General features: G+C 47.7%; 1 protein-coding gene across 1 annotated transcript in view; it reads left to right on the forward strand.

Annotated features, from left to right (window-relative positions):
- TENM4 (teneurin transmembrane protein 4) overlaps nucleotides 1-26,842 on the forward strand; it is a 682,188-nt gene that overhangs the window by 531,286 nt on the left and 124,060 nt on the right. Inside the window, exon 15 of the mRNA XM_018043333.1 lies at nucleotides 19,590-19,775. Coding sequence (XP_017898822.1) covers nucleotides 19,590-19,775 — 186 coding nt within the window. The remainder of the gene's footprint in view (nucleotides 1-19,589; nucleotides 19,776-26,842) is intronic.

Genomic DNA, 26,842 nt, shown 5'->3' on the forward strand with positions numbered 1-26,842 from the left:
TTGTTGTGCTCAGGGAGTTGGCCACAGGGCCATGAACAGGTACTGAACTTTGTTTCAAGGGACCCGGTCCCCCCTAGTTGAGTGGCTTCAGGAAGTCGCTTCACCTCCCTGACCCTAAGTTTCCTTTTAGGTAAATTATCTATGAGCTTATTGTACATATTCAGTGAGAAAGCACAGGGGAAATGGTTAGCACGTGGTTGGCACAACTCAGACCCCTGACAGGGGTAGCTCAAGTCATGCCATTTGTGTTATTTGCTCTGGGCACAGCAGGACCGAACAGGCACTGCCCGGAGCCCTTCCGTCAGGAGCTGCAGGCCAGGAGACGCATCCTGAAGGACTGGCTCTAGGTGGTGGGGCTGGCAGAAGTGAGCCCCCGCTGTCTGGCCCCCTGAGGAAGGAGAACCCGTCTCTTGCCTGAGATGAGTGTCTTGCCTGTTTGGCACAGAGAACAGGATTTAATGAAAGCAGCTTAAATCAACATGCCCTGCACTCAGCAACTAGCCTGTAATGCAATGTGAGCTGACAAGTTTCCCAGCACTTCAGTTAGGTTTGTGGAAACAGTGAAGTCAGATTTTATACAAGTGTTTACTCAGGCCCCTGGGTTCTCAGCAGCTTGGCTTGCCATTTTGTCTCAGAAATTCCCCTTTAATTCCTGCCTCATTGCTGTGGTCTTCCCTCCTGACAAACCATATAAGATAACTGTTTAAATCGATCCCTGTGGCCTGGAAGAGCACACGTTATATGTCCCAGCCCCTACCCCAACACACCTCCATCCTCAACTCTGGGCCCAGTGGGACTTTACTGCCTCAGTCTTTGGGAACAGTTGTTATGATGGTTGTGATGGTGATGATGGTGATGATGGTAGTGGTTGTGATGATGGTGATGGAGGTGTTAGTGGTGGTGATGGTGATGATGGTGTTGATGAAGGTGTTGGTGGTAATGGTAGTGGTTGTGATGATGGTGATGGTGATGATGGTGTTGATGGCAATGTTAGTGGTTGTGATGGTGATGATGGTGTTGATGGAGGTGTTAGTGGTGGTGATGGTAGTGGTTGTGATGGTGGTGATGGTGATGATGGTGTTGATGGCGATTTAGTGGTTGTGATGGTGATGATGGTGGTGTTGACGGAGGTGTTAGTGGTGGTGATGGTAGTGGTTGTGATGATGGTGATGGTGATGATGGTGTTGATGGCAGTGTTAGTGGTTGTGATGGTGTTGATGGTGGTGTTGACGGAGGTGTTAGTAGTGGTGATGGTAGTGGTTGTGATGATGGTGATGGTGATGATGGTATTGATGGCAGTGTTAGTGGTTGTGATGGTGTTGATGATGGTGTTGATGGAGGTGTTAGTGGTGGTGATGGTAGTGGTTGTGGTAATGGTGATGATGGTGTTGATGGCAGTGTTAGTGGTTGTGATGGTGATGATGGTGGTGTTGACGGAGGTGTTAGTGGTGGTGATGGTAGTGGTTGTGATGATGGTGATGGTGATGATGGTGTTGATGGAGGTGTTAGTGATGGTGATGGTAGTGGTTGTGATGGTGGTGATAGTGATGATGGTGATGATGGTATTGGTGGTTATGGCAGTGGTTGTGATGGTGGTGATGGTGATGTTAGTGGTTGTGATGATGATGGTGGTGTTGATGAAGGTGTTAGTGGTGGTGATGGTAGTGGTTGTGATGATTGTGATGGTGATGATGGTGTTGATGGTGATTTAGTGGTTGTGATGGTGATGATGGTGGTGTTGACGGAGGTGTTAGTGGTGGTGATGGTAGTGGTTGTGATGATGGTGATGGTGATGATGGTGTTGATGAAGATGTTAGTGGTTGTGATGGTGATGATGGTGTTGATGGAGGTGTTAGTGATGGTGATGGTAGTGGTTGTGATGATTGTGATGGTGATGATGGTGTTGATGGTGATTTAGTGGTTGTGATGGTGATGATGGTGGTGTTGACAGAGGTGTTAGTGGTGGTGATGGTAGTGGTTGTGATGATGGTGATGGTGATGATGGTGTTGATGAAGATGTTAGTGGTTGTGATGGTGATGATGGTGTTGATGGAGGTGTTAGTGATGGTGATGGTAGTGGTTGTGATGATTGTGATGGTGATGATGGTGTTGATGGTGATTTAGTGGTTGTGATGGTGATGATGGTGGTGTTGACGGAGGTGTTAGTGGTGGTGATGATAGTGGTTGTGGTGATGGTGATGATGGTGTTGATGGCAATGTTAGTGGTTGTGATAGTGATGATGGTGATGGTATTGATGGAGGTGTTAGTGGTGGTGATGGTAGTGGTTGTGATGGTGGTGATGGTGATGATGGTGTTGATGAAGATGTTAGTGGTTATGATGGTGATGATGGTGTTGATGGAGGTGTTAGTGGTGGTTATGGCAGTGGTTTTGATGGTGGTGATGGTGATGATGAGGATGGTGATGATGAGGTTAGTGATGATAATGGTGATGATGATTGCTACTGCTATTGTGTTACAAATGGGAAAGAGCTGGAGAGAGGAAATGACTTGCTCAGAGTAACTCAGCTAATCTGTGGTAGAGTTTGAGTTAAGTGTACGCCCTCTAAGTCCTCACCTCTTATGTCAAGCCTTATTTCTATCCAAAGAGGTTTCTTTGCAATTAGTCTTGTCTTTTCCCCTGAGAAGCCACAGGATGAAGCATTAATTAAAGGGTCATTAGTCTGTTAATGCTCACCATGTACCAGCTACTGAATTAAGTGCTTTTCAACCATGATTTTAGTTAAGGTTCATAAGAACCCTCTGATGTCAGTATTATAGTTTCATTTTCCAGATAAGGAACCTGAAGCTCAGAGCTGAGTTAAGTTCCTTACCAGCACCCCTCATTTGTAAGTGGTACAGCACAGAGTCAACCCAGATCTGGCTCCAAGGCCTCTCCTAAGCTCCTCTGTGTGCTGAGAGATGTATTATACATGCGGCTCTCTTGCCAAACCGTCTGCCCTATGAAGGCAGGGTCTATGGTTCTCCCTTGGGCACAGCCTGACAGCCAGCAGGTTCTAGTACTTGCTAAACAAGTGACTCATGCAGGGAATTATCAAAGAAGAGCGAGGAGTTTCCTCTCAAGGCTCTGCCCAAGGAGATCCCAGCACACTACCAGCCAGACAGTCTAATCCCTTCGACAAGAGCTCCACCACCCCCCACGCCCCCAACACATACACATTACACTCGGCAAGGCTAAAACCAAGTCCCTGGGCCCCTTCTCACTTTCCAGACCTAGCTCACATTCATCTCACTCATGTGCAGGGCCAGCCAGGCAGAACCCATCCTGGACAAGAATGGCATCATTTCACCTCCTTCCAGCCCTCTTCCCCAGGGAGCAGCCCTGCAGGGCTGGATGCCTCCTCAGTTTTGCATAAAGGGGTACAGTGAGCAGCCCTGCTGAGCAGAAGGATTCCCTCCCTACCCCACCCCACCCCCAAGTGATTTAGTTAGCTTTTCAGCCTCTTGGCTCAGAGCTGCTTCCTAAAAGGGGAGGAATTTAACCTCTTTTGAGATTGTCCTTAAAATTGGAAAAGCCTACCTTTCTTTCAGAGCCTAACAGCTCCTAAGGAAGATTTCAGGCTCTGCGGCATTTTCCAGAATACCATTTCCAATTCGATCCCTTAAACCCATCACTTGCCCCTTCGCTGGCTCTCCCTCATGTCTTCCTTCCCCGACACCCTAGCCCAGTCATCTCAGTCCTCAGCGTCATAAATTCTTTCCTCATTTCCACTGCTCTGTGGGCTCACTCCAATCTTGTCTTCCATAAATGACTTTTATTTCAGAGGGCCCTCTCGCTACATTTTATTCCTTTGGGTTTCTGGCTCATAGAAGCAGTACATGGCAGAGATTCGGATTGTAAAATGCTCATGCTGGTGGTTTATGATTCTTATCATTTCATTGCAACCGAGTTTCATGGAATAACAGGTGGGGATCTTTTAGAAATTCAGTGGTATGGATTTGGTGGTAGCATGTACACTCAGAAAGAATTGCATGGGATTTGGAGTGGGACCAAGCTAGATTTTTAAAATCCAGCTTATCCAAAGAATATGGCTAATGATACCTGCCTTTCAGGGCTGCTTTTCAAATTAGCTTTAATTTGTACATATAAAAAGCTTGGCATGGTGGCTGGCGCTCAGCACTCAATAAATGAAGTATTAATGTATATTTTTAGAATGCATGATTAAAGCTAAATTAGCCAAATAGTCCTTTGACACTAACCATTGAAGTCTGAGGGAAGTTTACATGCTGAAGGTTTGAAGCCAAACCTTGACTGGAGTCTGTAGGACCTTGAACACCTCACTTTCTTTCTCAGAAGCTTGGTTTCCTTGTGGTTTCTGAAACCGTCTACCCTCGGCTTCCCCCAGCCCCTGCCCCACTCTGATCATCAAGTCTAAACGAGGGGTGGCTAAGATGCCAACACGTTTATCCCTAGACCCCAGCACAAAGGGCGCCAGGGTGCTAGCATCGGGCTGTACTCAGGGACTGGGCCGAGAGAGGAGCACAGCCCCCACAGAGCATCCCAGCAGAGCTCCAGTGGCCACCCACTGCTGAGAGGCACACCCGTCCGCTCCATCCTCTTGCGGTCCTTCCTGGCCTCCCCGTGTGCTGGGCCTCAAGGATCTGCACTCCTCAGGCCCTGCACTAGTGCTTGGCCTGGGCATCAAGGCTTAGCCTTCCTCAGGCCATTCAGGAGGCAGTACCTAGTCATACAGCGTTAAGACCTCTGACCGACATGTGTGCGGCGGGGTTGGGGTGCACAAGGGTGGGCATGTGCGCTCGGCCACAAGAGGGCCAGGGAAGAACCTGGGAAGGTCCTCCTCGAGATGGAGACCTGTAAGCCAGACGGCAGAGGGGGCCGAAGCGGGGCTCCCGGGGGCAGAGGAGAGGAGGCCTGTGCAGGCAGAGGGGGCAGCATGCGCAGAAGCATAGACTGGTCCTTCCTCTCCGGACTGGAGACTAGGAGCCCCGGGGGTGGACGGTGAAGTGAGGCCAGAGGGGCAGGCAGGGTCCCAGTCACGGAGTCCACTGAACGTCCTGCTGTGAATCTCAGTGTGAAAATGGTTTCAGTTCACAATGAAGATTTTCCTTGCAGACTCCACGTCGAGGCTCTTTCTCGAACTCTGTCAGTGCAACTTAGCCTAGGTCCTAAGTCAACTCACAGGGACTTTCTAGAATTCGAACTAGAGCCTCTGAGTTTCAAATTTCTTCTCTAATACTGTCCTCCCCTACCAAAGAGAAAAGAAAAACAGAAAGCATAATTAATAACAATAATGACCAGATAGATACAGATCAGAAAAGCTCTGTTACCAATTAAGTCACAGTCGACAGTAAAATAAGCCCAATGCTTTAAAAAAATAAGCTGAAAGGAGCAACAGAGTTTAAGAAAAATAAAGCTCTGAACGTAGCAGTTGCAGTACTAAATGTTGAAAAAGGTAATTCAATTTTATTTACGAGGCAAACTATAATCACGTTTAGATTTGAGGGAACAGAATTTAGTTCTTATTAATGACAGAAAGACTGAGTGAAATGCTTTAATGCCAGAGAAACTGTCTTCTGTTCATGGATGGGAGAGAAAATTAGATTCAGTGTGGAGCATTCTCCCCTGTTACAGGTCTCATTTGTGTAGCAGGAATTGTTCCTGCTCTGAGAAGCATCAGCTTCTCAGCCCAGAAAGCACAGGACTGACATCCAATTAAACATCAAAAGGAAATGGTCGGGCTGGGCTATTTCTGTATAGGTATGTTATAGAAGGGGAAGCCCAAGGTTAGAATTTCACCCAAGGAATCATATCCGTTGAGACTTGACATTTGCCGCGCCCCTTCCCAACAGTCTAAAATTGAAGTTCAGAATAGTAAATATTCGAGAAGCTGACAGTGAAGCAGAGAAAGCAGAGGGTATGTTGGAAGGAGGCAGAGAAGAGCCCACCAGTTGTCTGGGAAGTAGTGTGGATGCTTAGACACAAGGAGATGGTCAGTTCCTAAAATTTAACCTAAGACTGGGAAATTGGACCCAAAGAGGTGTGCTGCTAAATACTGCCAGAGGTAAAGTTTGATGAACCGGAAGCTGGCAGCTAAGTAATTTAGTAGAATTTTTCCCAGCAGCCCGGGAACATTTTCGTTCACAATTTGAGCCCTTCAGTATCCAGATATAAGCCCTCCTGAAATTGGGCTTCAGAATTAGGTTTCTGTTTGGATGCCCAAGCTGATAACCTTGTACAGAATCTCTAGCTGTCTTCCTGAATCAAACTGCTGGTATGGTAACTTGTAATTTTAAAATATTGACTATTCTTTGAATGGATATTTTATTTACATTTTGCAGAGCTTCTCCATGTATGTGCTTCATGATTTATTTGAACAATAAATACATAAGCCTCTGACATTCAAGACAGTGTTATTCTCTGGAAACCAGGGTTCAGGGAGCTTGAGTGACTTTCCCAAAGGCACTTCGGAGAAAAAAAGAATTCAGATCCTCCTTCTCTGGGTTCAGAGCCCACGCTTATCCCCTGGATAACTCTGCCATTGGCTGTTACCAAGGTTGACTCAGACAGTAAAGAATCTGCCTAAAATGTAGAAGACCTGGGTTTGATCTCTAGGTCGGGAAGATCCCCTGAAGAAGGAAATGGCAACCCACTCCAGTATTCTTGCCTGGGAAACCCCATGGCCATGGAGACTGTCAGGCTACAGTTCATAGGGCTGCAAAGAGTTGAACATGACTGAGTGACTAACACTTTCCCCTTTCTTTTAAGATTTACACTGATACTGTCTGCGGATCATGTATCAGGTTGACAAGGTGCCACTTCATTTGGTGACACTGCATAAATTGGATCACGACCAGTGCGGACCTGGTGATACTACCAGGGTTCAGGAAAAGAGGAGTTGCTTTCAGCTGGGGTGATCAGAGTGGCTTCTTGGAGGAAGTGAGATTTAAGTTGGGGATGGAGGTTAGATTTGAGTTGACAGAGATGGAAGAAAGGCTAGCACTTTGCAGCAGCCCATTGTGGAAGTAAAGATTTGCAGCAGGTACATAGATGAGACAGATCGTGGCTTTTTCTAGGAAAGAGAAGTGGTTTGCAGTAGCTTGCTGCTGCTCTTTTATCACAGCGTCATGTCTGACTCCCGTGACCCCGTGGACTGTAGCCCGCCAGGCTTCTCTGTTCATCGGACTTCCCAGGCAAGAATACTGGAGTGGGTTGCCGTTTCCCTCTCCAGGGGATCTTCCCAACCCAGGGATTGAATCTGCATCTCCTGCATTGTCAGGCAGATTCTTTATCACTGAGCCACCCAGGAAGCTGAAACTTGGAGTAGCTTAGCTTAGGATATTTGTGGCAGTAGTGAGAGGAATCAGAGGTGAGGAAGTTAGCAGGCATCAGATCATGAATGGCCTTGAAAGAGTTTAGATTTCATCTGTCAGTGGAAGCCACTGGGACGGTTCAGGCAGAACCGCGACACTATCAGGTTTGGCTTTAGCAAGCTTTCTCTAGTTTTGGCATGCAGTTGGAGGTGCCTAGGGGACTTCCAGGAGGAGGTGATCAGGACAGAGTTAGATGGATGAGCACATGACTGGATGGAGAGGCAGGCCTTCACAAAAGCATGTCAGGGCTAGAGGTCTCAACACCAGATATCTCTCAGTTTACCTACTTGGGCCCTTTCACGCAGGCATTGTTTCAGCCCCAGCTAAAAATACACATCCCAGTCACCGGTTTTGGTGTCTCTGCTCTCCAGTCCTGGCTTGTTATCCTTCAGCTACGTCAGACTTTCTGAAGGCCTCCCCTGTGCTAGCTTTGAACTCCCCTAATCAGGAAGCCAGAATACCCTCCAATTAAGATGAGTAGTTCCTACTCCCTGCGATAGGTGCTTCACAAAGCTTGAAATTCTGGTCCTGGGAGAATAGATTGGAGACTGCTCTGCACTGACATCCTAGAATCCACTTTTCTGCTTGGTTTGAGAGCTTTCCGAGCTCCCTGAGTGAGGTGAAAGGCCATGTGCTCTCCAAGGCTCGTTAGCTTCCTGCCATCTAGACCTGGGAGCCGAGGTGCCACTTGGAGCAGCTCTGCTCTGCCGTGACAGGGACAGAGGGCGAGAGGCACAGGAGAGTGACTTGGCTTTGGCCTCAATGTCAAAAGGAGACTAATTACTGTGAAGGAGTCAGACGCCCTTTTCCTGTGCCTCCCTCCCTTCTGGCTGCTTCCTGAAACCTGCACTGAGACTAAAAAGCCATCTGCCCAATTCTGTGGGGGAGGGAAGGAGGGAGAGAGATGCTATATTTGAGCCAAATCATTCAAAATGTAGGGATTTCTGGCCTGTGGAAGAGAAGGTTAAATTGCAATTAGCCTACTGTGTGCCAGGCATGGTGGCCAGCTTTATGCCCATTTATACACCTAGATAGATTTGAGTTCCTTGAAGATAGAAGTAATTTAATACCATTTCTGAATCCCCAGCATCGAAGGGTGCCTGTCACATAGTAGATGCTCAATATATTTTCAGTTTTCAGATTCTGTCTTTACTGCTGTTTTAGAAATGACAGAAATAAGACTCAGCTATGTGCAATGTTTGTTTCCTGGAGCTGGGAAGTATCAGAGCTGACTTTTATACCCAGCTTGCCTAAATCAAGGCCTCTGTCCTGTGCAAAATCACAGGGCCTTGAATAGTTACGTGGAGTACCCTGCCTCGGGGCACTGGAACCTGGCGGATGCAGTCTAAGGATACATTTTCTATATCAGACTCAGTGTGGGATGCAGAGACTAATCTGATGATGGGAGGGTTCTGGAGGCAACACAGGCAGACTGATAACTCTGATAAAGAAAGGCTTGCATAGAGTGCTTTGGGAAGGCAGGAGATGAAGCCCCTTCCAGTTGGGAAATCGGAAGGCAGCTTCAGGGAAGAGGTAGCCTTGGAGCCAGAGTTCAACATGTGAAGACTAGGGGAAAGGAGCACCTGGACCACGGAAGCAGCCTGTCCAGAGGCACAGAGGAGAGGCCGCAGAGCGGTGAGCCCACCCCCTCTGTTAGCCACTTGGCTGGCCCCGTACCTGAGCATTTCCTAAGGCAGCCGTCAAGCGCTTGCTCAAGTACCACCCTACATGTCACTCTGCACTTCTGTATTTGGCCCATGTTATCCACAGAATGGTTAGAGGATCTCTAAGACAACTTTCCTTCCAAGGAGTAAGCATCTTTTAATTTCATGGCTGCAATCACCATCTGCAGTGATTTTGGAGCCCAAAACATAAAGTCTGACCCTGTTTCCACTGTTTCCCCCATCTATTTGCCATGAAGTGATGGGGCTGGATGCCATGATCTTAGTTTTCTGAATGTTGAGCTTTAAACCAACTTTTTCACTCTCCTCTTTCACTTTCATCAAGAGGCTTTTTAGCTCCTCCTCACTTTCTGCCATAAGGGTGGTGTCATCTGCATATCTGAGGTTATTGATATTTCTCTCCGCAATCTTGATTCCAGCTTGTGCTTCTTCCAGCCCAGCATTTCTCATGATGTACTCTTCATATAAGTTAAATAAACAGGGTGACAATATATAGTCTTGACATACTCCTTGTCCTATTTGGAACCAGTCTGTTGTTCCATGTCCAGTTCTAACTGTTGCTTCCTGACCTGCATATAGGTTTCTTAAGAGGCAGGTCAGCTGGTCTGGTATTCCCATCTCTTTCAGAATTGTCTACAGTTTATTGTGATCCACACAGTCAAAGGCTTTGGCATAGTCAATAAAGAAGAAATAGATGTTTTTGAACTATGGTGTTGGAGAAGACTCTTGAGAGTCCCTTGGACTGCAGGGAGATCCAACCAGTCCATTCTAAAGGAGATCAGTCCTGGCTGTTCTTTGGAAGGACTGATGCTAAAGCTGAAACTCCAATACTTTGGCCACCTCATGCAAAGAGTTGACTCACTGGAAAAGACTCTGATGCTGGGAGGGATTGGCGGCAGGAGAAGAGGACGACAGATGATGAGATGGCTGGATGGCATCACTGAATCGATGGACGTGAGTTTGAGTGAATTCTGGGAGTTGGTGATGGGCAGGGAGGCCTGGCATGCTGCAATTCATGGGGTTGCAAAGAGTCGGACACGACTGAGCAACTGAACTGAACTGAACTGAAGATGCCTTCTCACGCTCTGACTGTGAAAACTGCCCTTCTAAGTTTTCCTCCTCTTTTTCTCTCTTACCCCTAAACCCACCTAAAGGCAATTCCCTGGTCATGTCCAAGCCACTTCTTGCCCAGCATCTCCTGGCTCACCCTCCTCATCCATTTCCCCCTTGGTCCTTCATCTCCAGCTGCCTTCTTCCATCACTCTCAGCTCCCCGTGTCTGCACCTATCTTCCACATCCCCCTTGCAAAACCCAGGGTTATTCCAGCTACTCACTGTCCCTGATCTTATGGCCGGGCCTCAGAGCGCCACAACCCAAATCACAGCGTGCTCATGCTCTTTAGCCTCTCCTGAGCCCTTCCAGCTGCAGTTCATCCTGAACTTTGCGAGTTCTTGTGCTCAGTCCCCAAGGGGCTCTTTCAAATGTCCACATCTCTCCATCAGCCTCCTTCTCAGTGGAGGTTCCTCCTTCACTGAGAATCCCGAGGCCATGGATTAACGCTCTCTCATCATCCTCGCTTGTGCCCTGCACAGGTCTCTGCCGCTCACCTATCCCGAGGGCACGAGGCGCAGGAAGCCTAGCCTTCTGATTAGGCTCCACGTCCAGGCCTCTCCAGTTCTTGAGAGGCACCTCAGTTGCCCACCCCTCACCTTGCTTTCCCCAGTATATCTTCAAACTGCACCCCACACCCGGCTCTTCTAGAACGTAAACATAAAATAATTGCCATATTCAGAACTTCCCTGTAGCTCAGACGGTGAAGAATCTGCCTGCAGTGCAGGAGACTCGGGTTTGATCCCTGGTTCAGGAAGATCCTCTGGAGGAGGGAATGGCAGTCCTCTCCAGTATTCTTGCCTGGAGAATCCCATGGACAGAGAAGCCTGGCAGGCTATAGTCCATGGGGTCATAAAGTTGGACACGACTGAGGGACTAACACTACTGCTGCTGCTGCTCTACAAAAAAAAGGTGTGCGTGACGTTAGGCGCATTACGTGATGCTCGTTCAGCCCCATGTGAGCCTGAGAGGCGGGTGTCTCTATTTTGCAGGTGGGAAAGCTGAGGCACAGAAAGTTGGAGTAACTTGCCCAAGTCACACGATAGATGGATGGGTGGATAGATGAGCGGATGGATGGATGGAAGATTGATGGATGAATGGGCAGTTAGATGGCCTGTTGACAGAAGAGCTGATTGGATGATGGGTAGATGGACAGATGGATGGGCTGATGGACAGGCAGATAGATGAATGGAGGCTGAAAAGACAGCTAAAGAGACAAATGAAAGGAAGAGTACTGAACGCAATAAACATTGAGTCAGGGTGAGAACGGAGACTCAGACTCTGATTTCAGAGACTTGCTAGTCTAGCTGGGCTGATGATGTAATACATAATTAATAAGGACATATGTCACATTACATCTGAGGTTTTACCTAAACCAGATCCTGCTGCTTACAGACCAAAACAGTTGTGTTAATCATAGTCACCTTTCATTCTAGCTAAGTGCCTCTGAGCAAGTCACTTAATTTCTCCAAGCTCTTTGCTCAGTGATGATAAGGGAGTACAAATGTAACTGCAGGGGTATTGTGAGAATTTAGTGAGATATTATTTGTGTGCCATCAACAGTGGTTCTATAATTTGCCCTTATATTCTGCCCCAAATGCTGTTTAGTTGTAGGGACACACTTAAAGTATCCAAGGACATCATGAGAAATTCCCTAAGGAATTTTCAAGGACAAATTCCCCAAACCGTGCACTAACTCAGATGAGCTAGTGATGCAACAGAAAGTCCTAGTGGAAACCATTTAAAATTCAGTTCAGTTCAGTTCAGTTCAGTTCAGTCACTCAGTCATGTCCGACTCTTTGCGACCCCATGGACTGCAGCACGCTAGGCCTCCCTGTCCATCACCAACTCCCGGAGCTTGCTCAAACTCATGTCCATCAAGTCAGTGATGCCATTTAAAATTATTTAACGCTTACTAAAATTTCTTAATATCACTCTAAGAAACTCACAATACAGACTTATTACAGTCTTCCCGGGAGGTCACAGCTCTACTTTCACATCCCTGGAGTTTTAAAGACAGCTTCACCTACATCTGTCCCTTGCTCAGGAAGAGGGCGCACAGATCATTGCATGAGGTCTCCTCTCTCTCCCACTTGTGTCAATTTTGAGCATCTTTCCAAGTGGAAGAAATTTTATAGGAAAATTATATATAAGTCTCTCCCTTTGGAGGAAAGACACAGTTTCCCTTACCAGTTATTTTAATGAAGAGGATTGTAAAGTAAATCCAGACAAATTAAAACATAGCTGTGATAGGTCCCAGGCTTTGTCCAGGTTCATATGGGGATTAACATTTAATGAGAGGAGCCTGGAGCAGCCTTTCCCTCATGTATACACTTTGGAGCACAGTTAACCAACAGCCAAACCATATATATTTCCCCAACCTCTTCACCTCTTCATCATGTGTCCACCTGCTTCTGCATCATAGAAAGGGGATGGGTGTGGGCATTGGTGTGAAGGAAGATGTGAGTGAATGTGTAAGAACTGAGACACTTTAAGGCTGCGAGCTCCAGTGGGAGGTTGGAGAAGATAAGTTTCTAAGACAGTTAAATACAAAGGAGACTGACCCCCTGTGTGACTGTATTTAACCAAGTAAATTGGGTACAATATGGCTCTGAGATAGAGTTGAGCCAGCTGATATAACATCTCTTCCATGAGTTTGTTTTTTTTTTTTTAATTCATCTGTTCTTTCAGCAAATATTTATTGAAGGCACATGCTGTGCCAGGTCTGGTGCCTGCTGCCGGGGACCCAAGAATGAATAAACACTAGTGCCTGCCAGCAGGTGGGCTTCCAGTCTAAAGAGAAGATAGACACAGACCCCAGTGAGGCAGGGCACAGGGCGGGTGGGGAAGGGGAGGTGCTCTGGGTGTGGCTTTTCCCAGCAGAAAAGCTAAGGTGTTCTTGGGCCTGACCTGGTTCGTCCCCAAGGCCCTGCACAGTTGAGCAACAACTTTACAGACTTGGAATGAGAACTTTAGGACAGTTAGGGATTTCCGCCTGATTTCAAGAGGAAGCCGAGCGACACACATAGATGGTTTTGAAGCCTGTTTTGTCTTGGCTGGTGGTACTGTGCTGTGTAGCTTCATACCCAAAGTTTGAGGCCACTGCTAGAAACTGGTTTGCTCTTCAGGGAGGTGCATCTCTTCCAGGTGACTCAGAGCCGCACTGATACTGGGTGTCTGGTTGATGTTGTTCAGTCGCTAAGTCATATCTGACTATTTGCAGCTCCGTGGACTGCAGCTCACCAGGCTCCTTTGTCCCTCACTGTCCCCCAAAGCTTACTCAGATTCATGTCCATTGAGTCACTGACACTATCTAACCATCTCATTCTCTGCTACCTTCTTCTCCTCCTGCCTTCAATCTTTCCCAGCATCAGGGTCTTTTCCAATGAGTCTGCTCTTCACATCAGGTGGCCAAAGTATTAGAGCTTCAGCTTCAGCATCAGTCCTTCCAATGAATATTCAGGACTGATTTCCTTTAGGATGGACTGGTTTGATTGCCTCACTGTCCAAGGGACTCTCAAGAGTCTTCTCCATCACCCCAATTCAAAAGCATCAATCTGTCAGCACTCAGCCTTCCTTATGGTCCGACTCTCACAATTGTACATGACTACTGGAAAAACAGGATGCCTTAGGTCCCCATCAATCAGTTGTGTGCGTAACAGGATGTACATGGCACAGTTTACAGAGCACATTTCATATCACAGTTACACATTTGGTCTTTGCTTCCGTTATCACCACTCGCCATGTAGGGGACCATTGCTGCTCTCCCCATTTGGGGGAGAAGTATGATGCAGAGATTAAGTACTTCTCCCAAGGACTCCACGAGAACCCAAGGAGACTGGGCAGCTGAAGTCTGAAGCCAAGTCAATTCTGTGGATCGTGTAGCCTATAGTACACCAGAGGATTCCACCAGGCCCCAGTCTTCCAGCATTTACTCAGAAAGTACTGATGTGAATCACGTGACTGTCCCCTAGCCTTTAGCAAATGCTTGCTTGTGTCAGATATGTTACATAAGTCAGAATTCACATCTGAACCGCATTGTACCACACCCCATTTCCTTTCTTATGCGAATATGTGTGTGCAGTTTATACCCTGACTGTGTGCCAGGCTCCATGCTAGAAGCTTCACCTCCATTCATCTTAACTCATTTAACTTCATTAGGTTACATGCATCTGCCATGCTAGGATGTCCCTTCTTAGAGTCAGGAAAGAGCCGTGTCTGTCATGCTCACCATTGGATCCCCAGTGCCCGCTGGGAGCAAAGAAACTCAGCAAACAAGTCTCGGCAGTAGTCAGTGTCATCCACAGTTTACACCTGAGATGTAGGAGCTCTGAGCGGAAGTTCACAAAGTGCCACTTACAGTACGTAAAAGGTGCGGGAGAGCTCAAAGCACATTTGTTCGCATCATTCTGTTTGGTTTTCACCAACCACTCTGGGAAGTTATATCTGCTTCAATGCCAAAGCAGAATCGGAAAAGGAAAAACAAAGCAGTTCCTTTTATTTCAAGGAGAAAAAAATAATAAGAATTGATGAATATAAAAGCATAACAATGGGCCTACCTTTTGTGGCTGAATGAGAAAGTAGTGTCTCAGGCTTCTGCTCCCTCCACGAGGTAGCGGGCCTCCTGCACTCAGGCAGGAGGCGCATCTTCAGAGGAGAACCTCAGCACCGACAGGTTGCGTTGCCATCAGTTAGCACCCCATAAACATCAAGGTCACCCCGTTCAGGCCCCTTCCATTAAAATGTGCAAGAGCTCACAGCCCAGCTTGTAAAAGGACTGATGGAGGGGTGCCCAGCCACCAGGCAACCTCAGCTCCGTGCCAGGGCAGCACGTTTCGTGTAAACTGGTGGTAAATGGATGTTTACCATTTTGTTTGGAGAGACAGCCCTGCGATCTCCAGAGGAGAAAAGTAGGCTCGACTGACGGGGGAACCTGCGTAGAGAATCTCATTGCATTTCACACACAGCCAGGGTCTGACCTGAATGTAACGAAGGGTGAGCAACAGAGCCAGAAACAGGGGCACATCTTCTGGAAGAACCAGAAGGTTCGCTCGGAGGAGAGCCCGCCCCTGCCCAGTCTGGGACTCAGTCTCCACATCTGTGAAACGTCTGTCCTGCAGCGCTGTGCTGAGGATTGTCAGAATGAGGTGAAAGGACCAGAGGAACACACGACCTTGTCGAATCCTCTTATGCGCTCTGGGTCTTGGGAGCCTCAACTCTTGGAAGGATAATAGCCAGGTGTTCACACAACACTGCAGTGATAGTTAATTGAGGAACTGTATGTGAAGAGGGCTTTGTAAACTGTTAAACCTGTGTTACAGTATTAAGCAGAAGTGACTTTCCCCCACATTATCTCATTTGATCTAACACCAGCCCTGTAAGATTGGTGAAGTGGGAGTTATTATTCCTCATTTTACATAAATGAAATCGAGATTTAGTGAATTGCATAACTGGCACCTTGAAGATTACCCAGCCAGTAAGGGACAAAGCCAAGAACAGATCCCAAATCTGTCTGATCCTAAGATCCAGGATTCTTTATTCATTGCACATAAGCAGAAAGGTGCCAAAGTGAGTACCAGCTGTAAATCACTCAGATGATCTTAGCAATCAGTTTGTGCTTTCTCTGCCCAGTGATCTCCTGAGGGCAGAGACTGTGTCCTATCGAGCTCTGTGTTCCTAGCACCAGGCACAGTCTCTGGCACAAAGCAGGCAGGCGTGGACTGTTACTGGAAGAATAAAGGAATCAGGATAAACTGTACATCAGGGCTGTGTTCCCTCTGGAGTGGGTGCTGTCACCATTCCCATTTTGCAGAGGAAGGAAGTGAAGCTCAAAGCAATTGAATCTGCTGTCTGAGGTTCCACAACAGGCACAAGCTTTGGAGTCATACCTGATCCCAAGTCTTCAGGTCTTCCATGCACACTGCCTCCAGGTTAATTAGTAGAAGAATGAACTACCCAATAGTGAGGACCTGAAGTGAGACCCTCAAATGCTGGGGAAGACCTGCCTCTTCTGCTCTCAACCCTGTGACCTCCAAGTGCCCCACGACCCCCAACACTGAGACTATGAACCCCAAGAGCCCCGTGGCCCCCAATACCTAGGCTTTGGCCCATACAGCCTGTCCTTCTCCAGGCTCACATCTCAGTGAATAGAAGCGTTGTTTGCCGTTTACTTTCACAGCATAAACTGCCACCTGGGAAATATGCTGAGTAAACCCAAACAAAGGCTAAGCTGACCTTCCCTCAAGCTCTCAGGTGGAGGTATCTGCCAGACCTGAGTGCAGGCCCGCCTCCAGAGGCACCTGGGTGGATGTCCTTGCAGTGCTGTGCCGTAGGACTAGAAATTTCAGACTCAAGACACGGGGAGACCCAGGGACCCGAGACTGTCGGCCTTCATCTTGAGGGAAGTCCAACACGCTGTCCATGGGAGCAAGAAGGGAAAGAAGCTTGAAGAACACCTTGAGAAATCCCCCTTCCTGGAGGGCTGCTGGCTGTCCTGACACTGCTCCACAGCCGCACCCTCACTCGGGGAGTTTTTACAGCAGACAGACAGGCCTGGACTGACTGTCAGCCAAGCTGAGCAGTGTGTACCTGAACTGTTTTAAATTCTTTGGCACCGGTAACCCCAGGCATGCATGGATTTGTTTCCAACAAACCTTAATTAAGGGTCTTTCTGTGCCAAGAACCATGCTGGGTATCAGGCCTAGAGGCGATCAGAAGACTTCATCCAGCCTCAGGGTGTCCTGCGTCCGACAGTGACACACACAGAAATGGAAGAGCAGTCTACCATGTCATCTGGAAAGGCATCGAGCAAGACAGCCGCCGCCAGGTGAATTGTGGGCAGCTTCTCAGAGGAGGAGGGGCCCAGCCCTGCGGATGGGTGATGCTGTGCAACAGGGAGGAGGTTTACATCGGAGACTCCCACAGTCTCAGTTGCCGTCTGGTTCCCCCTGCAGTTGATAAGGAAGCTGACACCCGAAGAGGGCAGGTGACCTCCCCAAGGTCACTCAGGAGATCAGTGGCTGAGCAGGCACGAACCGTGCAAACCCCGTCCTTGGATATCCAGTGACATCCATCACTGTCCTGAGAAATCTTTCTTGAGTTAGTGATCTTGCCACACCACTTTCCATTGTCCACTTCTGCTGGCCCTGAATGGCAGTAGAAATGCTGAGGGGCAGCATCACCAGCAAAGTCAAGGAACCTGACCAGGGTCACAAAGCTTCTGCTCCTGAACCTGGTGTAGAGACCAAATCCCCTGACTCCAGGTCAGGGCTCTTTCCTCACATTTTCCAGCAGCCTCTCTCTCCTCTGGGTAGCCAGGAAACCTGGTGTGGTACCGTAGGCACGCCCTCCCTCTCTAGCTAGTTTGCTGGCCAAGATGTCAGGTGTAGGAACACCTCAGATACGGACACTCTTACTGGTGTTTTCTTTTTTTAACTCTTGAGTATTTTTCAGTTCAGTTCAGTCACTTGGTCATGTCCAATTCTCTGCAACCCCATGGACTGCAGCACAGCAGGCTTCCCTGTCCATCACCAACTCCCAGAGCTTGTTCAGACTCATGTACATCGAGTCAGTGGTGCCATCCAACCATCTCATCCTCTGTTGTCCCCTTCTCCTCCTGCCCTCAATCTTTCCCAGTACCAAGGTCTTTTCCAATGCATCAACTCTTCACATCAGGTGGCCAAAGTATTGGAGTTTCAGCCTCGGCATCAGTCCTTCCAGTGAATATTCAGGACTGATTTGCTTTAGGATGGACTGGTTTGATCTCCTTGCAGTCCAAGGGCTTCTCAAGAGTCTTCCCCAACACCACAGTTCAAAAGTATCAGTTCTTCGGCACTCAACTTTCCTTATGCTCCACCTCTCACATGCATACATGACTACTGGAAGAACCATAGCTTTGACTAGACAGACCCTTTGTCAGTAATGTCTGCTTTTTAATATGCTGTCTAGGTTGATCATAGCTTTTCTTCCAAGGAGCAGGCATCTTTTAATTTCATGGCCACAGTCACCATCTGCAGTGATTTTGGAGCCCAAGAAGTTAAAGTCTCTTACTGTTTCCATTGTTTCCCCATCTATTTGCCATGAAATGATGGGTCCGGATGCCATAATCTTCATTTTTGAATGTTGAATTTTAAGCCAGCTTTTTCACTCTCACTTGAACATTTTAGCCATTGCCTCATAGATTAAGATGAAAGTTCTGAGCCTCTGATATCTAATTTTATTTTCCTTCCTTTTTCAAAAGTACTTAAACTGTTAGTAACTTTAAAATCAGAAGTACAGCTTGGAAGGGGTAATGGGCAAATGCAACTTGATGCGGGTGCCAGTCAGTCTAATTGGAAAGAAATTAAAGGTGTTGGGATTTTCTTTTGAAGAACATTGGGCCACAAGGCACAGAATCTAATTAGGGTCTTCATCACAGCCCTGGCCAAGAGCATCAAGGGCCCCAGTTGTTCAACCAGTTTCCTAAAAAGCAGTTGTTTTCAGAGCCTCCGCAGCCTCTGCCTGTGCAACCGTGAAGATGTCACTGGCCCCAAGCCCGAGCGGCTTGTGAATCAGGTCGTGTGTGTGTGTTGTGCCATCTCACAATCAGGCCTTTGTGAAGGGCTGGACAACTCCACTCTGGCTGTGAAGTTGCCCCCACACCCAAGCCAGTATTGCTTTGAATGGGAAAGGCCATTTCAATGGTGCTTGGAGTTGGGGTGAAGCCATGAGCAAGAGGACAAGGCATAAACCCAGCAAAAGCCCAGAACAGCCACCCAGATTTACCCCCGTGGGGTGCTGGAGGGCCAACCTCCCTTTCATCCCATCTCAATTAGAGTCAAGGCTGGAATGAAACACAAGCCCAGGACCCTTCACGCACCCCAGCCAAACCCACAAGCACTTGACTTGGCGATGAGGGACTCATCCTCGCTTTGTTTTCACACATAACTAGTTTTTAATTAAATCTGACTTTCCATCACATCTGTTCCGAAGGCTGGTCCCTTTTGTTTTTTTTTTTTAATTTTATATATTTATTTTTATTTTTTAAATTTTAAAATCTTTAATTCTTACATGCGTTCCCAAACATGAACCCCCCTCCCACCTCCCTCCCCATAACATCTCTCTGGGTCATCCCCATGCACCAGCTCCAAGCATGCTGTATCCTGCATCAGACATAGACTGGCTGGTCCCTTTTGGAGTGGCAAGCACAAAAGTGGGGACAGGCTGGCCACAGGGAGAAGCAAAGAGAGCAGAGGCAATCCATCCTGTTTTGATGAGGAGAGGGGCTGGGGACAGGCCTCCACCGGGAGAACTATTCTCTCAGGGGGTCCTTGTCCACAGGGATTAGCCCCGAGCCTCTGGAACCCTGACAGCTCATGGAGCCCGGCAGAGGGGAGCCAAGTGTGACCCTTGTTCCCCAGAAAAGCTTGCTCAGTGCCTGTTTTGTCTCCCCCCGCCCCGCCCCACAGAGATCTGCGCTGCTGACTGCGGGGGCCACGGCGTCTGCGTGGGGGGCACGTGCCGCTGCGAGGACGGCTGGATGGGGGCGGCCTGCGACCAGCGCGCCTGCCACCCGCGCTGCGCGGAGCACGGAACCTGCCGCGACGGCAAGTGCGAGTGCAGCCCGGGCTGGAATGGCGAGCACTGCACCATCGGTATGTGGGCCGGGCCCGGGCCTCCCTGGAGGGCTGCACGCTGCCTGCGTCTGCCGGGCACTCTGGGGAGCGCCCATCGCATGCGGGAGCTGGGCCAAGAGTCCTTTCATCCGACGACATTATGGTCAGCTTGTCCTAGACAGCAGTTGGATTTGAATTCACAGTCAGGGGATTCGGAACCTTTTCTCTCCCAACCTGCATTTCCTGGGTCTCAACCAGCTGGTAGCATACCCTGGGGCTCACTCTGACCAGGCCAAATGGATGACAGCTTTGTGTTAAGGAGCTGGGGTTGAAGAATGAGGCAGATGACTCTACCGCTGAGCAACTGTGAGCAAGGTCTAAGTGTCTCTGAGCCTCAGTTTGCTCACCTATGAAATGGGGGCAAGCATGCCGGTAAAGAGCTTAGCACAGGCTGGCACATTGTACTGCTCATTACATGTAGCCCATTAAATCAAATTTATGGTCTGGTTGGGAGATCTTGGTTCTAGCACTGACCCCTCCCACCACGGCCTCCTAGGCCTGTACTCCCAGAGAGGCCTGGAGTCCTGGAGGAAGCTTCCCATAGGCCCCAGGCCACATCTGCAGCCCATTAGGCCTGGGGTCCTCCCCCTCACTCCTGTCCCTGGCTTCCGTCCTGTCTGCCTTTGTCTCCTTTCCCCTCTCTGGAGGGCTCCTCAGCACTAGCCCCTGCTGAAGCAGCACTGTTGGCAGCTTTCAAAACAAGCTGATCACTCCATTCCCTTCTTTCTGCCTTTCCTGCTGGTTTTGTTGATTTTAAACACAGCCAGACGTTTGCTTGGTTTATTATCCTGGAATGAACACTCACCAAAACGTCTTTATTGAATCAACTGGTTTGTGTATCTACGTTTTAACTTCTTCCCTTCCATGGTTTTTTTTTAAAGAAAGGCTCTGTGATCAGATGGTGAGCACATGGCTTTAGGAGGCAGGACGCTGGCTGCCTCTCCAGCTCTGAAAGTCCCCTCCTGAGTCTTACAGAAACTGGGAGGCAAGCCCCAAAGATTTTGAGGGATGAAGGAATTTTGAACAAATGGAGCTCCCTCTTATTTCATGTTTTTTTTTTTTAACAGCTTCATTCTTTCTGTTTTATATCCTGAAATTAGTTTTTATTGATCATGTCCGCCCCCACCCCGTCGCTCTGTTTATAAATGGCTCTGGAATGCCTTATACTTATTAACATCAATAATAATGGCTTCTGATATTTGAGTATTTACAGTGTAGCCAGCTCTGTGCTAAGGGCTTTGACTGCATCTTTTCATACAGCCAGCCATCACCCCATGAAGGCACGTGTATTATCCCCTTCTTTGCAGGGACCCGAGGCCTACAGTCACTTAACCATTAAGTGGAATGGGAACTTGAGGCTTGGTTTTCTGAGCCACGGTGAAAGCCCGGGTTTTCTGCAGAGGCCTCCAGCTCTTGTCCTTCCCAGAGGCTGGGCCCTCCTATTCCAGAGGCGCTCAGAGTCCCACAGTTAGTTTGCCAGCCAGTGCTCTTGCCAGCACGCAAAGCTGCTCCCTCCGGTGCCAGCAGCCCAGCCTGCTTTTCTATAGCAGAACGTGCCGCGGTACCACCTGATGCACCTCTGGGTGGCTTCTTTCTGTCAGAGTCATCCTATCTCATGACAGCCCTGGACACCCCCTGAAAGAGAAGTGGCCCGAGTCACTCAGGAGGCCTGCCTGCTTCTTTAAACTCAGCTCCGCCTTCACCTTCCCTTTTCTGCATGACTAAGGACAGGCTGACCTGTTAGCCTCCCAGACCAGAAGGGGACCCATGCTTATTAAAACCAAAATCAGAGCCCAGAGAGAGTGCCTCTGTTTTCTCTCACTTGCTTACAGAGTCCTCAGCTCACCCCACCAAGTTGCACAAGGTTTATGGATGTCAGACTTTTATAAGATTAGGGTATCTTGTCTGAGTCAAATGACGAGGGATTTAGGGCAAGTCTCCCCTCATCCGGTCACGGCTGATTCATGGCAGGGCTTGGGGGTGGGCGGTGCTCCATCTAGCGTCTCATGGATGATCATCAGCCCGACTTGAAGAGCATCCCTTTGTTTGGATGCCAAGAAGTCAAAGCAGGCCCTCCCACCTCCCCTGCACACCCGGCTGTCACTCTGTAAGAGCAAATTCCACCTTGGGATTGCAAATGCTGTTTCCCCTCCAGATAAGAAATACATCAAGGTAAAAGTGCACACGATTCAAGAGGAAGGTTGACAGTCATAAATACCAGAAAATGTCACAGGACATTGAAGAAGCAATGGGCTAGTCATAGTGGCTCAGATGAAAGGACGTTGGCCCGGAATTCTATTACCTGTCATTGTGTGGTGAGCGTTTCCTTTGTCCCTGTCTTGTCTCCCCGCATGGCAGCTTGCCCTCTGTGCGTCTCGCCTGTGGCCAGCTGCGTTCCTGCCAGAAACTCAACACCGTAGTGCCAAAGGAACCCTCCAGTAACCTTGTCGGTAGAAGGGAAGGGGGTGCGAGATACAAAGGAGGGAAACAATGGTGGTGCCTTCATTTTTCTTTTCAGAACAGAAAGGAGAAGGAGAAGCCTCTCTTTAATCTTTAATGGCAGCAAGAAGCACTTTCTTCTATTTCCAGGGAACTACACTCCCTGTGAGGATCATTTAGGAAAAGCAAAAACTACTGGTGTGAAAAGTTAGAAATTCAACATGTTAAATTTTCTCTTGTAATCAGGCTTCCTTATTATATGAGGGTTGATTATAGCACAGCTAGTTCCTATGTTGCAGTGTGGTTTTGTCTTATACCAGAGAAAAGGCCAGGATCCACAGTGCTGATTCAGACACCTCCATGCAGTGGGCGCCAAAGAGAGCAGAGCTGTTTATTTGCACACTCCTGCCTTCCATATAAACAGGAAAGAATGACTTGATTACCTAATCACCAGGGTAGAAGAGTTTAGACAAGTCTGAACTCCTTGTGACAAGTCCCCAGCATAAGAACTGTCTTAACCCAGTGACATTTCCCAGAGTAGATTGTATAGCAGGAATTAAGAATCTCCTTTTGGAGATCTGGGTCCACCTTTTCTTTGATGGAAACTACTTGATTTTTTTTTTTTTTATAAAATAGATTAGTTTCAGAATGAAAGGAAATTTGGCAGTGGCTTCCTCTTTAATGACTATATTTTTGTCAGAAAACAAGAATATTTTGAATCTTAATTCTTTATGTTAGGAAATATCCATCTCTTTGCATCTTCAAGAAAGGTCTTGGTGAAGAATCACCGTGGCAGACCGCATGGTCGCTGGGGACTTCATTTTCTCTGTCTACGAAACACAGATCTCAGGATGCGAGGGGCTCGGGGAGGCCTGCAGGGACACTGGCATTCCAGCCCCTCCTCCACTGGCCACAGACCACACATCCATCATCACCTGCTCCTAAAAACAAAAAGGGGTATTTTCCTTTTCACTCTCACTTTCTAATACACCCTAGTGTAAATGGAACCCAGTTTCCCTAGTCCAGAAGTTAAGGTAGGATGCAACATGGATTCATTTCTCAAGTCAAGACAGAGTCATCTAAAACATGTTTTTGGACATCTTTTCCAAGAATTTTATGGATCTTTTAAGGTTGGGGCTTGACCTCCTATTTCATTATAGAAAGCTGAAAATCATAGCTAAATTTAAGAAGGTGTTTAATTTTTCCTGTTTCTTTGAAAACATCAACATTTTAAATCACTTCTATGATGGTTACTTTATTCACTTCCCCTGAATATAAAGTCCCAAAACACATATGGGAAATGCTAGCTTCTGATTACATTTGTAAAATTCCAACCTTGACCCCAAAGCTGTGATTGTTCAAAATGCCAGATATACAGAATTATTTACTAGGCTTCAGGAGAGCTGTCCAGTCCTATAAATCCTGATTCTTAAACAAATCCTCCTCTGGGAGTAAAGATCAAAATAATACTGTGATGATGCAATTACTGGAGTGAACAAAGCCAGACTTCACAATGCAGAGGGATTATAAAGGAAGGCCACGCAATCCTCTGGAGTCCTTTGTCCACTTTTGAATACTCGCTCTTGAGTTTCTTTTGTGTTATCAGATAGTCCTCAAGCAAGAGGACTCGCAAGCACTCATAAGATATCTGCATCTGTGAAATAATCCTATGCTTACAGTTCAGTCGCTCAGTCATGTCCGACTCTTTGCAACCCCGTAAACTACAGCACGCCAGGCTTCCCTGTCCATCACCAACTCCCGGAGCTTGCTCAAACTCGTGTCCATCAAGTCGGTGATGCCATACAACCATCTCAACCTCTGTCGTCCCCTTCTCCTCCTGCCTTCTGCCTCCTCAAAGGCATGCTCTCACATCAGGACCCAGGAGTTGCAAGACAAATGCTGACAAGGAGAGAGAGAATATGGGCAGGGATCTGCCCCCACATTGTCAGAAGAGGAGCTTGATTAGTTGATGCTCCTGGGGGCTCTCAGCCCACATGTGATAGGAGTGGCAAACTGGAGACCAATTAGTGAGCCCTGTGAGTCCCTCTCAGGGCGGGTGCCATGGGCTACATATTCCTCACTGATCCTTTATCCAAAGAGAGCAGAGCATTAAGGTATCCAAGAACTCAACAAGAGTATCTCTTGGATGATCTGCCATCCATCTGAAAGTTCAGATGACTATAACCACCCCAGCTGTCGTCACCTACCATAGTGATCCTTGCTTCATCTGACCTAACACGTACCCACCGGAGAAGGCAATGGCAACCCACTCCAGTACTCTTGCCTGGAAAATCCCATGGATAGCGGAGCCTGGTAGGCTGCAGTCCATAGGGTCGCTAGGAGTCAGACACAACTGAGCAACTTCACTTTCACTTTTCACTTTCATGCATTGGAGAAGGAAATGGCAACCCACTCCAGTGCTCTTGCCTGGAGAATCCCAAGGACAGGGGAGTCTGGTGGGCTGCCGTCTCTAGGGTCACACAGTCGGACACAACTGAAGCGACTTAGCAGCAGCAGCAGCAGCAGCAGCAGCAGCACGTACCCACAATACAACTGTTAGAGTCAGCTGAGGCTCCTGGAGGATAAGAGTAAAAAGGCTTCTTGTTGTGTTCACAGCCTTTGATAAGGGGCCCCTGAAGCTTATTGGGATTATCTCGAGAGAAATGTTTAGAAACTTCCATTGGTACAAGCAAGCAAAGGAGAGAAGCTTTCATGTCGCAGGTCATAGAAATACTAAAGAGAACTAAGACCTCACAGACTTCCCTCCAGTCAAAGGCCCAGAACTTGTTTTATAAATAACTGTGTGCTTCCACGGTTTCCAGTTTCTTGCATAGTGACAGGAATATAGCAGAAGCTTGAGAATCGTGTGCAGTGTTGAAAAGACAATCATTGTCCGAGAGGAAAATGATTCTACTCCCATCGTCTTCATCCTAAAATCTGGAAGAAAAAGATGAAGGAATTTGGGGACGCCCTGAATCCACCATGCATAATGCAAGCCCAGGGACTTGACATCATATTTTCTTACAGTTAGTGCTTTAAAATCACAATGAAATTTTAATGAACTCTTCTCAAGGGCATATGCACCAAGATTTCCAAACAGTGAAAGAAACAACAGTGTGGACTTCTGCACATGCCTTTTATAAGTAAATGACATTGGACTTCAAAGACCCAATTACCACTTTATTTTCAGCAGAGACAAGAAAGCTCTTTTCTGTACCCAGAGAACCCTTGGACTTGGTGTTGCTTGGACTTGGTGTTGACTGGCTGTTATCAGCATTTGGATTCACAGTGTGGCTTGAGGTCTCTATGTAGGGAAGGAATCTCAGGATCTGTGGAGCCCACTTTTGTCTCCTGAAACCCGCAGTGTTGATTGCAACCTGAGTCTGCCTCTGTCACTTACGCTGGCTGCCATTCCTGCCTGTATCTAATAAATTAGTAAGCATTTGTTCAAGGTACTAAAAACACGCTTAATAGAGAACTTTATTACTAAACAGTTCTTATAAATGAAATGACATTAGAAGAGAGAGCAAAAGCTCTCTGAGGTCAGCCCCTGAACTTGGGGAGATTCGTCTGCATAGTGGATATAATCTTTACTCATCACCAGAGCCACAATATTACCACTGAGTTTGGAGACAACATTTTTCATGATCTGAGAGCTCCCTCCACATGGATGCTGCACAGCTGTCTAGCCATTTGGATCCCAACAGTGGTGTCTCATCCAGCTGAATCATCCTTGCCAACACCCTGAGAGAAGTCTAGGCTCACTCCATCTCATCTGTAGCTGGGTTCAGAGTTATGACCAGAATATATGATTAGGACCCTTCACAGAACTCTGCAGATCAGAAAGCTAAGAACACCAGCTGAGCCAAGAAATCCCGTATGTTATGGCTCTCCGATGGCATATCCCAGGAGATGGTCTCTAAGCAATTTTGGATCACTTTGCAAACTTAGATGAACAAACTTGACTAAGATGAAGGCTGCAAAAGCCCCAAGCATCAGTAAAGAGTTCGCCTTCTCCAGAGGCGCTTCCTGGGGTTGTTTTTCCATGCGGGATGATCCTGTTTTCCACCGTCTGTCTGTTCACAGTTTCGTTTGTTCGGTCCTGCATAATACACCACTCCCCTTTGCGTTTCTTCCTTACATCCTGTCAGCTCATGGACTCTGCAGGATATTTGAGAATGAAGGGGGAAGCACGCAAACCCATTTAAACTCCTCTTCCCAATTTTCCACTTGGCTCTGCAGCCTCTGGGAGCGTATTTCATCTTGAAGCACAGACCACAAGGAGGCTTGAACTAAGAACATAGCCTTTCATCCACGAGCCTTTGGAGGCAAATATATATTGATGAACAGCAACAGTATCTGTCCTGTCCAGACGACTGAAAACATAAAATTTATGCTTTTTTTTATGAAGAGAGTAAGAATGTTCTCACAGTTTATAGAACCCTAGGGCTTCCAGATAAGGCCTCACCACTGCAGTTGAGCCCTCTCTGATGGACTTCTGGTTCACGTGTGAAATCAAGCTAAGTGTAGGGGCCAGCCCAGCTGAAAACATCAGCCCTTCAGGAGGTGGCTGTCTCCCCAGGTTTCTTGGGAGCACTTGTGAGGGA

The sequence above is a fragment of the Capra hircus genome, chromosome 29, assembly GCF_001704415.2.
Source record: "Capra hircus breed San Clemente chromosome 29, ASM170441v1, whole genome shotgun sequence".
NCBI lineage: Eukaryota > Metazoa > Chordata > Mammalia > Artiodactyla > Bovidae > Capra > Capra hircus.